At 47.6% G+C, this 16,447-nt stretch overlaps 2 protein-coding genes across 2 annotated transcripts; one reads left to right on the forward strand and one right to left on the reverse strand.

The window, feature by feature from the left end:
• Positions 1 to 1,561: 1,561 nt before the first annotated feature.
• Positions 1,562 to 12,677, forward strand: LOC310819575 (stereocilin; the record flags this gene model as incomplete). Its single annotated transcript, XM_083690878.1, has 27 exons — positions 1,562 to 2,543; positions 3,039 to 3,063; positions 3,273 to 3,855; positions 4,057 to 4,971; positions 5,062 to 5,124; positions 5,224 to 5,349; positions 5,518 to 5,684; positions 5,846 to 6,032; positions 6,227 to 6,342; positions 6,476 to 6,608; positions 6,811 to 6,993; positions 7,113 to 7,151; positions 7,255 to 7,431; positions 7,748 to 7,897; positions 8,271 to 8,329; positions 8,515 to 8,638; positions 8,791 to 8,873; positions 9,095 to 9,230; positions 9,353 to 9,561; positions 9,662 to 9,752; positions 10,741 to 10,912; positions 11,026 to 11,351; positions 11,440 to 11,582; positions 11,707 to 11,855; positions 11,965 to 12,062; positions 12,268 to 12,415; positions 12,586 to 12,677. The coding sequence occupies exons 1-27, from the start codon at positions 1,577 to 1,579 to the stop codon at positions 12,675 to 12,677; spliced, it is 5,661 nt and encodes a 1,886-aa protein (XP_083547004.1). The 5' UTR covers positions 1,562 to 1,576.
• A 467-nt stretch (positions 12,678 to 13,144) lies between these two features.
• LOC310819979 (creatine kinase U-type, mitochondrial-like) lies at positions 13,145 to 16,100 on the reverse strand (the record flags this gene model as incomplete). Its single annotated transcript, XM_083691433.1, has 9 exons — positions 13,145 to 13,281; positions 13,399 to 13,524; positions 13,758 to 13,892; positions 14,059 to 14,182; positions 14,351 to 14,436; positions 14,616 to 14,837; positions 14,989 to 15,084; positions 15,601 to 15,799; positions 15,952 to 16,100. 9 exons carry the CDS (start codon positions 16,098 to 16,100, stop codon positions 13,168 to 13,170), a joined length of 1,251 nt encoding a protein of 416 aa, XP_083547559.1. The 3' UTR covers positions 13,145 to 13,167.
• Positions 16,101 to 16,447: the final 347 nt, after the last annotated feature.

Consider the following 16,447-nt stretch of genomic DNA (forward strand, 5'->3'; position numbering starts at 1 on the left):
GCATAGATAGCCCGGGTGTGATTAATACCATCCAGATTTTCACCCTGCTTGAGCAGCTAGCTGACAGTTATGACCTTCGGATTGTTTCATAGCCTTATAAATCAAAATGGGATGTTATTTTTGTATAGTGTAATTCTGGACATATCAACAGGACTACATAGATCTTACAGTAAACAAGGTCAGTGAATGCCTTGACAGAGAAGACTTCCCTGTGTGTCCTGTAACTCAGAAAACAGACAGCTGGAACATGATGGGGAGATGACATCCAACTGAACCCCAGAGAAATGGAGAACAAGAGCATGAAACAGAGAGAAAAAACACCCAGAGAGAGAGAGAGAGAGAGAGAGAGAGAGAGAGAGAGAGAGAGAGAAGGGGGGGAGCAGGAGTGGGAGGGGCAGAGAGAGTGAAATAGAGAGAGGGAGAAGAAGAAAGGGTGAAAGTGAGTGAGAGAGACAGAAAGAGAGAAAAGAGGTCATGTATAAGTCACATAATCCTGTATTAGTGCACGCCTGGAAGTTATGGAGATGTTCATAAAGTCTGATTGAATAATTTTCAAGGATATTTGAGGTACTGAATAGAACATCAGTTTTGGTGAGTACTCAAGAATTCTAATTATCCTTTTTTGTGATTGCATGCAGATCAGTAGTATTTCATAGCTGTTAAGCATTCTACAGTAAGGCTTAAGATCCACTGCAAGAGGTCACTTATCTTGTTACCTTTATGCTTATAAACTGTGCTGAGGATTGTTAAGATCTTGTTGATGAGTTTGAAAAGAAAATGTCCCTCATATGTATATTTCTCTACCTCTACAAAGTGGCTCAATAAGTAGCTGCTCCTAGTTGAAATTGAAATGATCAAGAATATACAGTACAGCATACAGATTAATATGATTCAGATCCATGGTAATGTGCCTCAATGGGTGGTCAGATGACAGTGGCCAGTCATTACGGTTTAATGTCCTCTCCGCAGTGAGACACTCTACCCTGTGTCCACCCCAGCTCTGGGGCTGTAACCACGGCGGCCGTCCAAACGGAGGGATGTGACATCACTCAGACAGATCAAGATGTGGCAGATATGACATCACAGTGACACTGTTCACGCTGGCTTGGAGGTGGTAGAGAAAGGGCTTAGGATGGCTATGTTTGGAGTAATGCATGTCATGCTGTTGGCTATCCTTCTGGGCCAAACATCCAGCGGTGAGCCCATAACACATTACATACATTTTTTGTTATAACTGTGTAATTACAACATTGTATTAGCGTATTCTTGTTTTACTTGAGCAATGATGTATACTGCTCAACTCCTTAGTACGTAGTTATGTAACAACATGTTAATACAATGTTATTCATACAGTAATTACTAGATCTGAAAATAATGTTTTCCCATAGGAAGTAAGAAAGAAGACCAAAGAGAGGCCATTTTCAAGGAGCTGGTTTCGATATGGCGCAAGGGAGGGAGTTGGTATCCTCAAAAAGAGCCTGCCTCTCCGGAGAAAACCCAGGAACAACAGGTCCACACTGTGGTGAGGAGCATTATGGGAGGCCTAAAGACCCTTGGCCTTTTGCCGAGCAAGAGCATGGGCCTGCCCTCCCTCAACAAGCCGGTGGACCGGCACCGCCTGTCAGGCTTCCTCTACAACATCTCCCTCTACCTACAGGAGATGGGCGCTGAGCTGGAGGACCGGCAGCCTGTCTCTGATGAGGAGCAGCTGTGGGAGAAGGTGCTGCAGTCCTTCATCCAGTCAGAGGGGGGCGCGGCGCTCAACCAGTGGGACGGAAGGGTGCCCCCCAGGCCCAGTGTCAGGCTCCAAGACTGGTTCCTGTCCCTGAGGGGCAGCCCGCACCTGGACATGCTGCTGGGGCTGCTGCAGAGCCTGCTGTCCCTGTCCGAGCGCCAGCCCCAAAGGCCCCTCCTGGCCTTCCTCTCACAGAACTGGAAGACAGTGAGTGCCCTGCTAGACACTGCTCTGCAGGCGCTGGTCAGCGGGACCTATGGCCAGGCCAGCGCGGGGCTGCAGGGATTCATCTGTGCCCTGAGGGGCCGCAGTGACTGTGCCTTCAGTGTCAGTTGGCTTCAGCAGCTCCTACGCTTCATGGAGACGCGCAACTGGAAGCCTGTGGTCAACCTGCACCCTGCAGGGGTGGGAGGGGACCCCAATAGAGGCTCTGCCTCGTTTGGTCGTCTGAAACCGTTCAGCCTGCCGCCTGAGGCCCAAACAGAGGAGGGGGTGTCTGGGAATGCCACTCTAGGTGACACAAGGGGCACAGGGGACATAGGGGACGATATGAGCTCCATGCAGACATTGCTACTGCAGGCGTTATCCCGCTCCGGAGGGGGAGAGAGAGCGGGACAGCTAGCAGAGAGAAACCCCGCCCTGCTGCAGGGATTGGATGGCCTTAGGAGAGGGCTCCTGCACAGGGTAGGCAGCTCGGTCTACGGCAACTTGAGGAGGAAGGTGTCACGAGTTACCATGGCGCTGCTTGATGATGTCAGCGGCCTAGTGGACGTGCCACAGCCTAACCCCCAGGGGAGATGTTCAGTGGGTGAGTCCAATTTGTCACTTCAGGGGATAAAGTGACATTAGATTCAGATTTAATCAGATTAACTTAGCTACAAGCTCTGAGCTTAATACAACAAACATGCCAGAGACAGTTACTACATATTGATCAAAGTCCCTTTAATGTAATTATACTTGACATGCAATTTATATTATTGAAGTTGCTTTTACTAATCTGCATTAATAACTTACATTGAAAGACATGACTGCTTGTGCTAACTGGCACTGCTTTAAAATCATTATGGTCATATTAGTCATTGAGAGGATTGGTACCCTGAATCCCTTGGTCGGGCTAATCTCTTTACCCTCTCATTGAAGCCGGTAACAGTATCTCCAGGCTATTGTCAGCTCAGCTATGCTGTTACATCAAGCTCAATTGTATGTTGCGTGGGCCTCTGCTCTCTTTTTCCACTATTCATTCTTCACTCTCTTTTAACCGCCTGTGATTTTCCATTAATATTCCCTTTTATTTCTTTTCAAGGCGATCTGAGGCAGCTAATCTTATGGTAGGTGTTTTTGTTAAACAAAACTCATAAGATAAAGTATAGATGGCTGAACTCTTATAACCATAGAACCAAAATAGAATATCCTTGTATTGCATTATACAGTAATTGAACAGTTTTCAATATAGAGTATGATGTTAGTAAAGAATACATGTCTGTTTGTAGTACCAAATCCCCACCATTGTCTTTTTGCCTTGGTCTGTGTACTGTAGGGGGATCAGACATAATGTGACATGGAACACCGAGGCTTTGGGGTTCAGCTCGCACGGCCCACCCAGCACTCCTCAATTCCTATCCTGCCCCTCCGTAGCGGGTGAGAGAAGGGACCCCAGACCACCACAACCCCGCTTACCCCGTAGACCAGCCCCGTCACCCCGCATGGTCTACAAACAGAAGCACCCACCTCCTCCCCCTGCCCCTCGCCGCTCTCGGCTCATCCAGCCCCAGTCAAGGGGAGGGGAAGGGGGCTATGGCCACCAGAGAGAGATGGGGTACTTTGCCTCGGCAGAGATCCTGGAGGCAGCATGTAACGCCACCATCCCAGGCCTCACAGGGGTGTCTAACTTCACCGTGTTCCTCTACTGTAACCTCTTTGACGGGGACGACGGGTCTGTGGACCCAGAGCTGGGTGAGGTGGGACCGGACCTCCACGCCACATGTTCTGATGCTGCCTGGTACCTGTCTGCAGCTGAGGAGGACTTCCTCTGGGTCCATGTCTGCAGTGAGTTCTTCGCCCACGAATTCAACAACACAGTGTGTGCCAACTCCTCCTTCTGGCTGCAGAGAGCCCACCAGGTGAGACACGAAAACAAGACCAGTGCATTACGTTTATTCTAGTCTCAGGATCTAGTCTAATCTTGTTTCACACTCTGTCAGTCAGTGATGATATACTGTATGAGTTGACATGAAGTACATGGTCGTTACATAAGTGCTATGGCTCTCTCTACTTTCCTCACGTCCGTTTTTTACCCCACAACGTGACTCTGTTGTTTGCAGGCTGCATTGACGAAGGACTACCATTACTTAAACCAGTCCAGCATTGACGACCTGTGTGTGCAGCTGTCAGGGGAGGCCATGGAGGCCGGAGGGGGAAACCCAGGACCTGACGAAGGCTGCCTAGCCCAGCTGGGTACCAGGTCCCTCAGTGCCCAGGACTTCCGCCGCTGCTTCCTACCCAACAACTCTGCTCTAATCTCAGCGCTGTGTGGCCAAGAGTCGGCTGAGTCTCCTGAGTCCCCTCCCTCCCTGCCAGAGGGCAGCTGGGCCGCAGAGTACTGCTCCAGAGTCCACAACTCCTCCTCCCACTCTGACCTCACAGAGGATAGCTGTGACTACAGAAAGTGGCCCCGGCAGCATTTCACCAACTCCACCCTCCTGGAGCGGTGTGGGCGTGCAGAGGGGCTGAGAGAGTATATCTGCCGTAATGCCTCTCTCTACCACTGGCTGCTCTATGTCCGACCCCAGCTCTCTAACCTCTGTGTTGACCCGGAAGTAGAACAGGAGGACAGGAAGTGTTTCCTCCAGCGCTTCTTTGACATGCTCCCGGCGCCATACGACTTTGACACGTCGCAGCTGTGTGTGAATCCGGCGCCCCTGCTGATGGAGGCTCTGCGCAGGCTGAGTGAGTGTGAGGTGGAGGGTGGCGAGCGCGGGGGCTGGGTGGGGGCGGTGGGGTACATTCTGAGGGTGCTGGACTTTGTGGTGGGGCTCTCTGCTGGGCTGGAGGAGGGGGAGGGGGAGGTGAGGCAGGGGTTGGGCCAGGCCATTCTCCTTTCCAGTCTGCTTGACAACGCCTCGTTCTGGGCCACGCTGCGGCCCGACGCCTCCCTGAGCATGCTCCACACCGTGGGGGTGTTCCTGCGCCAAGAGCAGAACACGGCCCTCAAAGAGGACCTGCTCAGCTGCTTCAGTGTAAGACTCACACACACACGCACAGGCACACACGCACAAATATACAAGACAGACACACAGTTTTAATGAATGTCTCCTCTGTCACGACAGCCTGTTCTGTGGGATCTCATTCAGAGAGAAGACAACTCCTCTGCCCTCAGAGTCCTGATGCAGGTGCTGTATAGCTACATAAACAACTCGAATAAATGATATTACAGTATGACATTATTTTACAGATGACTTGTAGATAGACACATGTTGTTGTCTGTCCAGGAGTATCTCCAAATGCCCAAAGAGAGTATCCGGACTCTGGTGATGTCAGCAGAGAAAGATGCAGTGAAAAGGTTTCTGTCCCACATGCATCAGAGCTGGGACCAGCTGCAGGTGGAAACCACCCAGGTTAGCTCTGTAACCAATGTCACCACATACACTCTCAGTTTAAAACCTACTGGGAAAGGGTGATATCTGACTAAATGTTGATGTATGACTACATTTTGTGCATAGGCTGATATTATGTAGTCGTGCCTAGTTCATCATCTTGTGTAAAGCGTCTGTCCTCTTCTTCAGGCCTCTCAGAGAGAGTTACAGGCTATGGAGACGATGACGTCCGCCTTCATTCACAAGTTCCCACGTGTGACCCCTGACCTCTTCGTCGACCTATCACAGTTCATCCCCTTCATGTCAGTCTCTGACATCATGAGCTTCCCCGCCTCTCTAATGGTCAACGACAGCGTGTGAGTGGCTGGTCCACATTTTATTAATATGTTCTTACATAATAATGAGGTCATTATATGGTAATTACAGAGGTACTGTACATGTATGAAGGCAACTTAATGTAATGTGTGACCAAAAAAGGTCAAAGGTCACCATAGGGACTAGTTCCATTGTGTTCCAGGTTAATGGCCATTCGAGATCACAGCTCTGAGATGAAGTCACCGCAGAAGCAGGCGTTTGTGAAGAGACTCCTGCAGTCCAGTGTGGTGGGAGATGTCCCCACCTGGCCACCGTACTTCCTCAGCTCCATCCTCCCACTGCTCCCGCACCTCCCAGTCAGCCATTTTCAGCAGCTGACATCACAGCAGGTCAGCATGTATTGCTCCTGTTGTCACCGTTACAACACTTTCAATGAATTGCCTGCATTGCTTTCACATTGTCCTATTAGGACGATGAGGATGAAGACATACAACAAGCACAGGCTGCCATTCTATCATTGTGAAGTGAAGTATGACATACTGTATTCCTGGCTCTGACCTGTCCTGTCACATCTCTCCCTTAGCTTAGTCCCCTCGTAGAGTTGTTGGGAAACAGCAGCCTGGATGCCACACGGGGACGCCATGTTCTCCGGACCCTGTTCAGCAAGAGAATAAACCTCACCAGTGAGAACATAGTAAGGTGAGGGCATTGACCACCTCACGGTCCTTCCTGCAATTGATATACTGTAGCATGAGACATGAGACAGTGTTGCTATGCACAGTTCCGAGACATCACAGTCAATCAGAGATATCAGGATCGTCTTTCTCAACAGGATGGGAGTCCTCGCGTGTTACCTGAACCCAGAGGAGTTGCACCCATTCCTCCAGGCTTCACCCCTGTCCACTGCTCTATGGCAGCAGCTTGCTCAGTGTGTTTCTGAGGGACTCATCAGTGCTACAGGCAGGGTGAGAGAGACGCAATGTCCTGTCCTAACTGAACTCTGTGAAAACAGAAAAATGCTGTGACGATGCCGTCTTCAAGAGGACAATCCATTCATCTGAAGTTGTTATTCTGTTGCATAACAAACATTCCTTTGATATTCAAAGCATGATCAGCCGGCCCTGTCACAGCTCTAATCCTGTTACATTCTGTCCATTCTGTGCCCAGCTTTCCCACTGGCTGGTCCAGACGGTGCGACCCCTGAATGCCAGCACCCTGCCTCCTCCAGCCCTGGCCGCCCTCAGAGGGCTGCAGGCCCAGCTAGGAGCCTCCTTCCTGCAGTCACTCCCCTCACCACAGCTCTTGGATCTGCTCACACAACCAGGCCTGCCCAGCTACTCCCCAGCACAGGTCAGGAGTCTATTAAATCAATATAATCCTTCAACCTACTGATACTTTAGTATAATAATACGTTTTTGTTTCTCTCCATATTATGTGAACACGTCTCACATGTTGTTTCCTTCTTTTAGGCTTTTCAATTACTATCAACAATTTCACAAGACATGAATGTAAGCATTAGCTCAATGACCTCATCCATTGTGTTTTTCTCCACATAGTTTGATTGTGTATTCTTACTGAGCCATGTTTCTGTGGTGATCCTGTCATTGCCAGCTCACCATGGAAACACTGTGCAGGCTGAAGCCATTACTCCCAGGCCTCTCCCTTGCTGTGCTGAGAGACATGCACTGGTCTGAAAACAGTGGAACAACTGACTGTCAGTGCTGGAGTGCCCTGCTAGCTGACCTGAGGCCTGCCCAGAGAGCCATGCTCCACAACACACTGCGGGAGGTATGGTGCTCTCGTTTCTCTTTCAGGAGATCACTTTCTCTTCTCTCCGGCCAAGCCTGTTCTTTATTCATCATTAGCGATGACCCCACATCTCTCACATGTCCTCGTTACAACACCTGACGCAGTCTGCTAAAGGGCAGGGTTTTATAGTAATTGATACCATATATGTGTCAACAAACATATTACTCTGTTGATCATTGGCTGCCTGACCAGCCTAAAAGCTGTGTCTTACATTGGAGAAACTATCCATGTTATTTAAATGGTATTATAAGGCATTATAGTTCAGCTGTTCATATTTTCGGCTGTTTATTGACAGGTTCTAGGGAGCAGTTTGAAGAACATCACTCTGCAGCTCCAATGTCTCCTGCCTGTCATCCCTCTGAGGGAGTTAACAGAGGCCCTGGATGGAGAGACCATCCTGAAGGACATCAGCCTGTACAGAGACCTGCCATGGTCCCCTCAACAGGTGCCTAGCCTCACTGTGACTGCAGACATAAACACACACCACTCTGGCTACAATGTAGCCTCAGGGCTGGTACTGTAGAAGGAAAGACAAGCTGCCAAAAGGGGCCTGGGCTCCCATTTATCTGAAAATCATTGGATATGCCTCAGATGAGCCATTCAGGATATTAATACTCCATACGCGTCAACTGCCATCAAGCAAATTGGTTTGGATGTAGTACAATAGTCTGCTGGGGTAATATAAATTAGTAATGCCCCTACCTTAAAGAGATTTTGTCACAGCCAAGGGTGTATTAGATTGCTTTCACCACCTGCCCCCCCCCCCCCCAACCCCTCCCCCCCCCCCACACACACACACTCTCTGTCTCTCCCTGTAGGCTCAGCTACTATTCAAGAAGATCCACCAATTTGAAAATGTTACTAGAGAAACTGTGGAGTAAGTAAAATGTTATCATGTTCCAATTCATATATAACAATATGTAATTTCCCTGCTCATTGTATATTCTGCAGTGCACTGCAGCAAAAATGTATTCTTCAGTGTTGCCTCCCTCAATTGCACCACAAATGCAATGCAATCATCCAGTCACAACATATTCATCTAATCAACTATTTGGTCTTTAGGGACTTGGGCCGTATTGCTGGTGGAATGAGTTGTGATTGGCTGAAGTTTTGGACCAACGAGACAGACTTTTTTGAATTGCTTCAGTTTGTCAGTGAGTTGCCTGGAGGGGTGAGACCAGCCCTGGTGAGGAACTGTAGAATCTCCTCTCTTATTTCTCTCTCTATTGAATCCATCAAATTGCAATATAAAAAACAATTAATAGTTTGAATGAAACATTTCCTAGTGCATACCAGCCTATTCAGTTGCTGTTGTGTAAATGACTGTTTTGCTACCAGAGGAAATGCATTGTAGAGGAGTTGCAAAAAGGACCAGAGACAGATCTGAGCAGTCTGGACCCTGGGTTTGCTGCAGGATTACCGTAAGATTATGGCAATTCTGACAGTAATTGAGAAAACCTAAATATACGATCAATACACATAAAAACTGTTTGGAGCTGGGGTACACATAAAATACTAGTGCTAGACAAGTATAATATGTACATATAGTGGAGCATTGCTTTAAAGTGTGAAAGATATGATTTAATTCACATCATTCTCTCTGTGTATCCATACACCAATAAACTATACATCTCTGTCCCAGGGTGAAGATGGTGGAAAGCCTCTCTAACACATCACTCACAACCATCCTGGTTCACATTCAGCAGCACTTTGTGGATTTCCTCAAACTTCCTCGACATAAGCAGATGGCTTTAGCAGAGAAGGCCATCACTGTGCTGGTAATAATCTGTTTCATACAATGCTGTTCAAAGATACACAATATGTATATATAATACAATATATGTATACATTAAGTCAGTCTGCTGTTGAGTCTATATTATGCTGTTCTGTTTCCATACAGGGCACCTCCCAGGACCTGGCTGAGGGGGAGCTGGGGGGGGTGTCTGTGGACCTCCTGGGGCCGCTGCTGCCCTTCCTGGACAGAGATACCCTGAGGCTGGTGGACAGAAGGGCCCTGGGGCTGAGGCTGGATGAGCTGAGAGGGTACTGTCTGCCCCAAGATGCCCTGAGGGACATTGCTGCCCTGCTTACTGAGAGAGACCTGCTGGGGTGAGACCACAGGGGTTGTCTGTTTTGAGAATGTAGAGCGGAGGGTCTGGGTTAGTGAATTTGTGCTTGAGATGATGAGATGTGTGTCTCTTTACCACAGGGAGCCGTCAATGTGGACAGTTGGTGATGTGGAGCATTTAGGCCGGCTGGTGTTCACTCTCTCCCCAAAGCAGATCAACTCCATCCCAATGGTGAGGGCTGAACATATTGGTCTCAACAGCAATTGCCTTTATAATGACACCTACTGAGTTTTGCTTATATTATGCTCCATTTCAGTGCAGCCTTACAGTATGTACTGTATTTGTGGGGAATTGTTCATGCTTAATTGCCACCTATGAAATTGGAGAGGGGACTATGATTCGGTCTCTGTCCTTTTGTTTGTCACACGCTTTTTTGGAGAAATCAATGCAAAGAATTGATTTTGGAGAAATCAATGGAAAGCTGTAAGAAGCAAGACTGATAATGAATCAAATAAGCGCTACATGTTCCAGTAGCTTTTCAGTCTGGCTACTAATGCAGCTGTAGGAGTGTAGCCTAGTGGAGTAGGCCTATAGCCTAACGAATTTGAGAATAATATTTTGAGTGTGTTATGCAGCATAATTTAATACCGACACTTGGCATTTCTCAATATGGAAACCAGAGTTGTGTAACCTAGGTTTATAGCTAGTCTCATTTGTAACCAAATAATTTGGCTGTAACCAAATAATTTTGTCCAACGAATTTGGAAATAATATTTTGAGAAATCAATGCAAAGCTTTAAGAAGCAAAACTGATGTTTGGCTGTGCAATATTTCGTCTTAGCCTATAGGTGAAATTTGTGTTTCAAGTAAAGCTGTCTAATATCAATACAGAGTTAGTATGATAGTAGCCTAATGGCACTCAAAATATTTTTCCCTTTGGTCACAGAAGGTGATCGCACCAAGAGAAAAGCCCTCCCTGTGTGCAACGGGGACGCAGCACTGTAAAATAACAGACAACCACTGTCATAATAAAACGTTTATGAATAAACGTCTCGCTTCATTCACAAGCTTCTCCATCACTCTCATTCTATGAGGGGGCGCTACATCATTTGTGGGGGACATGTTTACTGTACGCTTGTTTATACTGGTACAGTATGTGTGTATTTGGATCAGCATGTATCAACTGTGTGTGTGTTTCTTCTGATGTTCTGTATATTAGGTTGTGTTGAGTTCAGACACAGTGGAGCAGGTTCTGGCGGGTCAGAGGCGCTGGGAGGACAGTGATGTGGGCCGGGTCTGTGTGTCCCAGTGTGTGGACCAGGAGGGCCAGAGAGAGAGGACTGACAGATTCATACGGGGGATCACCAGAGCTCGGAGCGGGAGGAGAAAAGGTTGACTTAATAATCATTCCTACACAATACAATCACAAAAAATCGGTTCCGTGAAATTTGATAAAGGTGTGTTGTAGCTCTAAACATATTGTTGTCCCGTGTTCCCTGTTCAGTTCCAGTCCCAGACTGTGCTGACATCAGAGGGACGTTCCCCGCAGCATGGACAGCCAATCAGCTGAGCCGGATGGCAGGGGAGGAAGTGGTGAAGTGTGTGGAGTTCCTAGGTCAGGACGCTTCTCTGAGCCCTGAGCAGCGCCGAGCACTGTGGGTGAAGCTCAGGCCGGCCTACAGTCCGGTGAGGGCCCTGAAGCCGGAGCAGGTGATGGGCCTGGGCTGTGTGGTCACTGAGCTGGGCGAGAAAGAGCTCCAGGACACCAACCTCAGTGACCTGGGGGTCCTGGCTCACCTGGGAGCTCTGACAGACTGGAGCCCTAAAAAGGTGTCTAGATCCCCCGTGCTGTGTGTAGACCTGAGGTGAGCATCCGTAGGCGAACACTGTGAGATGTTCCAACTCTGTGTTGTTTCAGATGAGAGCGGTGGTTCTTGGTGTTACACGCAAGCGTAAACTGAAGGCGGACCAGCTTGGGGCTGTAGATCTAGCCACTCTGGGACACCTCCTCTGTGGTCTCACCCCCTCAGAGATCAACCGGCTGGACCCCTTCAACCTGAGGTTGGTCATGTTCAAGAAATACAACCTATTATTTCAACCAGAGGGATGCCATTAAGGTAATAAAGCTAGTAAATCTGGTTGTCCCTTCAACCAATGAGTCCTCCTCCTGCTTTGTGACTGACAGCATGGCTGCCCTGTTCCTGAGGGAGTTGGCTCTGCCTTGTTCAGACCAACAAATGGAGGCTCTGACCGCTCGTCTGTCCAACCCTCAGGCCTTTGGCCGTGTCAGCGCCTGGGGACCTGAGGTCTTTACTGAGATAGGCACACTGGCAGGTACAGTACCATCGTCACCTGGGGGTTTGCTCTGGGGAGAGCTTCAAACTAAGAAAACTTTAGTTGTGCTTTCTCTAACTTTACCCTCTTCCTCTTCCTGTCCCCCCAGCGGGACTGGAGGACATGGTTCTGTCTTCTCTGGTACAGGAGCAGATAGGGGGACTCACCCCTGAAGCTATCGCCCTGATCCCCCCAGAAAAGATGGCTGTGAGTCTCAGTCTGTTTGATTTGAGCCTGTTTTACATTATGCGTGTATTTGTGTGCACTGTCTGTGTGTTCATTTGGTAATGGTCAGTCAGTGTGCATTGCAATTAGTTTGTCTATCTATCAGGAATTGCTGAATGTTTTTGGTGTGTGTGTGTGTGTGTGTGTGTGTGTGTGTGTGTGTGTGTGTGTGTCGTCCATCCGACAGGTGGTGTTCAGTGCGGCCCAGCTTTTGTGGCTGAGTGTGGAGCAGGCGTGGGCGGTCACAGGAGATCAGTGGGTGGAGCTGGACAGTGGGCAGAAACACGCCCTGGGCCTGGCAAAGTACGAAGGGGATGTCCTGCTGGAACACAGGGGTAAGGACTCATATGGAGATCATAGAGTTTTGTCTATGGTTAATCACTTTAGTGTGATATACAGGAGGTTTACAGTATCAAGCAACAACACTATATCCTATTCTGCTGTGAGTATTGATTAGTTCTAGTACTGTGTTGTGTAATGTTGTGTGTTGTATCTCCTTCCACAGGGAGGAACTTGTCCCCAGCAGCACAGTCCGTGGACAGCTTCACTGTGTGCCTATTGTCTCTATGCTGTACGTTATGGCAACTACGATTGTAAAACACAGAGAAAATCATTTGTATTTATTTGTCCCATCACCCTTGTTATGGAATTTTAACATTTGTACTTCAAAAATAAACCTAATATTTTGAACTGTGTTCCACTTGTGTCCTGGAATGAACACTGTTATGAACCTTTATATGAATCAGATATATCTGTGTGTTTGAGACTGTGCTAAACACTGTACATACATCACCCCTCTCTACACCACTAAGAAGTAGTAAACCTCCCTGTTACTATGGTTGCAAGGTCAGATGGGCACTCATTAAATTCTACTCAGGTATAAAAGCGCCCCAGAAAGTAGGGCAGTAGGATACAATTAAAGGAGGAATAAATACAATATAGTACCATCAAACACAGCCTATGACCTCAATTCTTTGGAAGAGCGGAGTGCATACTGTTTGTAGATCATTAAAGCTTTATTGAGGTATTTTGTTTGTAAAAGTACAACATCATCAACAGTTGAGGCATCGGCAAGACCAATCTCATTCTACTTGAACTGAGAGATGGGTGCAGGGATTCGGATATCCTGGCCTTTCTCTAGTCTCTTCTCACACTCTATGAGGTAGTTCACACCATCAATCACATTCTGGACGAGCTGAACCTGTGTGCAACACACATACACACTCTCTAACACAGCTTCTCATAGGTGATATAGAGTATCTACTCTCTGTCATATATAATACCCTGTGGTGTAGTCCGTAGGAGTGCAGTGTTTTACCTCAGACTTGCCCAGACGGTCGAAGTTAGAGATGTCGAAAGTGGTGCCCACTGCTGCTGAGTCCACACCTCCTGTGCCTCGCTTCTGCAGACGCAGGTTCTCCAGGATCTTAGTGAAACGAGGGTCCTGAGGTCACACACACACACACACACACACACACACACACGCACACACACACACACACACACACACGCACAGAAACAAAAACAAAAAGGGCCTTGGAGTCAGCGAAACTTTTAGCGAAAATTTAAAATTGACAGCCAGAAATAAAGAGTAATAGCTCAGCACATAGAATCACTCCACAAGTTTGCTGTTCATGTGTAAAGTCCTGGTAAGTGGTGGCCAGAATGGACAGAGACCTTGCCAAGGCGAGGCAGGCTGACATGGACTCCTGCCCTGAGCCCAGTGCCTAGGTTAGAGGGGCAGGTGAGAACGTAGCCCAGCCTCTCGTTCCACATGAACTCCCAGCCTTTCTCCATGATCAGCCTCTCCACCTGAGGACAACAATAGGGATCATAACATAACAAGGCATGGATAGTTCACATCATTTCAGTCATATGGGTGAACAAAGCTATTGTAGTGCCTTTCCTTCACACAGTCATTGACACAGACAAAGGTCCTGTAAGAAGACTAAACGTGGGTTCCCTCTGGAGTCTTCACCTCCTTCAGTCCCCTGCAGAAGCGCTCAAACACCCTCTTCATGTTGCCGCCCTTCTCCATGGAGATGACCCGTGTGTGGTCCTCCTCATTGATCCAGATCAGGAAGGTCTTCTGATTGTTATGCCTGTCAAGGCAACAATGGGTTTTTCAGTAGTTTGGTTTTTTGGAAGTTTCCATAATGCAATTCTATGACATACAATAGAGGAAATAAAAATCTGAGTTTCTGTTTCTGTCAAAGGAAATTGCATAAAACCGATGGTCTGAGTCTATTCCTGTTTTAAAACATGCTTACCAAATCCCCCGGGCATCTGGCCAATCTCTGGCCATTCCTGCACAGGTCAGGAGAGGAGACACTGGCTTATCAAACAGGAAGTGATCCTGTGACCGCAAAAAGAAGACAGAGAATTGAATTTCTTCCCAAGAGAGAGTAAAAGCAACCAGGAGCACAGTGTGTTATGCCAGAAAGAGAGGGATTTCAGTGTATACATCTCAGTAAAGAGGAGGTATTGTAGGCTCAGGTCTGTGTCGATAACAATATTTTACTGTGTTTTCCTCACATCTATAAGCAGCTGCTGCTCCTGCTCAGTCATCTGAGCGAGGCTGAAATACCGGCCCTTCAGCTCTCCCTGGAGGCCATTGAGGGCGTCCTCCACCACCCTCTCCACCTCTCTGCGCTCCGCTCGGGTACAGGCAGGTGGCAGACTCAGTCCTCTGATGCTCCGGCCTGTACGCACACGCGATGAATGCACGTAGCGTTCGTCAAACTGACCAGCTCGGATCTAACAAGGAAAAGACGCTGGCTCACATCAACAGCTCAGAGTATAGACACATGCGCCATACTTACAGGTCTAAAATGTACTGAACTGCAGTTTTCACTTTTACTCTCGACAACAAAAAGAAAATGCGTATGGACATTCCTGCATTGTACACCTTGCTGGCATCCAAGTCTGTGGGATGAATCATTGTCCTTGGGTCATAGCCGTTGTGCCTCTCCTTGATGATAGGGTCAAGTAGCTCAGCAAAGACCTGACATAAAAAAACACAAAACCACAACAGCAGACATTTTCATAAGGGAATTGACTATTCTGATTGACCAAACAGAGAGAGATAGTCACATCACTGAGCATAATAACTCATTGAGTAATTAGTGTCAGATGTAATCACCAACAAGAATCACAAAGCACGCACTTTTGCTTTCTCTCATTTCTATACCTCTTTTCTGTACTACAGCCATAGCCATGCACAGAAGAGGAGGACATTGGCAGGAGATAAGCCTAGTTCTGCTATCAAGAGTCAACAGACAGCACCTTTACTTCAAAGCAGAGCTGCTGCCAAGCTGCAGTTGATATCATTTTATCTAGCTTTCATATTTCAAGCACAACTCTACAAGCAATAGGTCAAAAGCCTAAGATATACAGTATAGGTGAGAGAAAGACATGAATCTGATGATGACCTTTACTTGGTTATAAAAATAAACCGCAAGGCAGCATGCCTGCTCATACTAATACACTGTGAAAAGAGCACAGTCCTTTCTCTTATCACCTCATATGTCTCCTCGTCCCCTGCTACCATGCCCACGGTCTTAATGAAGGGGTGCCCAGAGTTGTCCACGCCTGTCTGGATGGCCTGGTCCAGAGTGTAGCCGTTGGGTGTGGCTTTGTCACTCAGCTTGGCATACAGGGCAGGTGTTAGGTGACTGGCCATGCAGTTGTTGTGGTGGCGTAAATCAGGATACTCTGCACTGTTAAACAGAGATAATAGGTAGACCAGCAATATTTTCTGAGGGGGTTGACATGACAGTAGACATATGGAAGTGGTTGTACATGATCCCTGATGATTACAGAAAGGCTGTGATGTGACCACCTATGTCACTGACTGAGATAACTGGATTACCTGGCAGGGTATTGCCTCCTTATTTTAGATCCTGCGCTGACATGCTCTCTGCTCAGTAAAAGCCCTGTTGCTAATGTCCCTACTCCAACAAGAGACAAGACCCTTATGTTTCTCTGAGAAGTCAGAAGCTTGATGAAGGTGTTTGCCATTTCCCCTGTTATGACGTGAAAGAAAGTATGTTATAGGGACTACACTGCTCAAGCTGGGGGCCATTGGCAGGTTCTGCAATAACCTCACTAAGAAACTCTTCTCCAGCTTGCCTGGCTCATACTCGTAACATTAGTTGGGTAGCTGGACTAGCGAAATATGCTAGCAGGTAACATTATGACATTGACAAGCACTGTAACGAAAACTTACAGTCTGATAGACAGCTATTAGACAGTTGTGGGGTCACAACTTAAACACTCAAAAATGAAATGAACACTCACACATTAAGTTAAAAAAACAAACATCCCTATTAAAGCTGGCTTACTGGCTTGTCTTGTTGCAGGTTTGA

The sequence above is a fragment of the Argentina silus genome (genome assembly GCF_951799395.1).
Source record: "Argentina silus genome assembly, chromosome: 19".
In the NCBI taxonomy this organism is placed as follows: domain Eukaryota; kingdom Metazoa; phylum Chordata; class Actinopteri; order Argentiniformes; family Argentinidae; genus Argentina; species Argentina silus.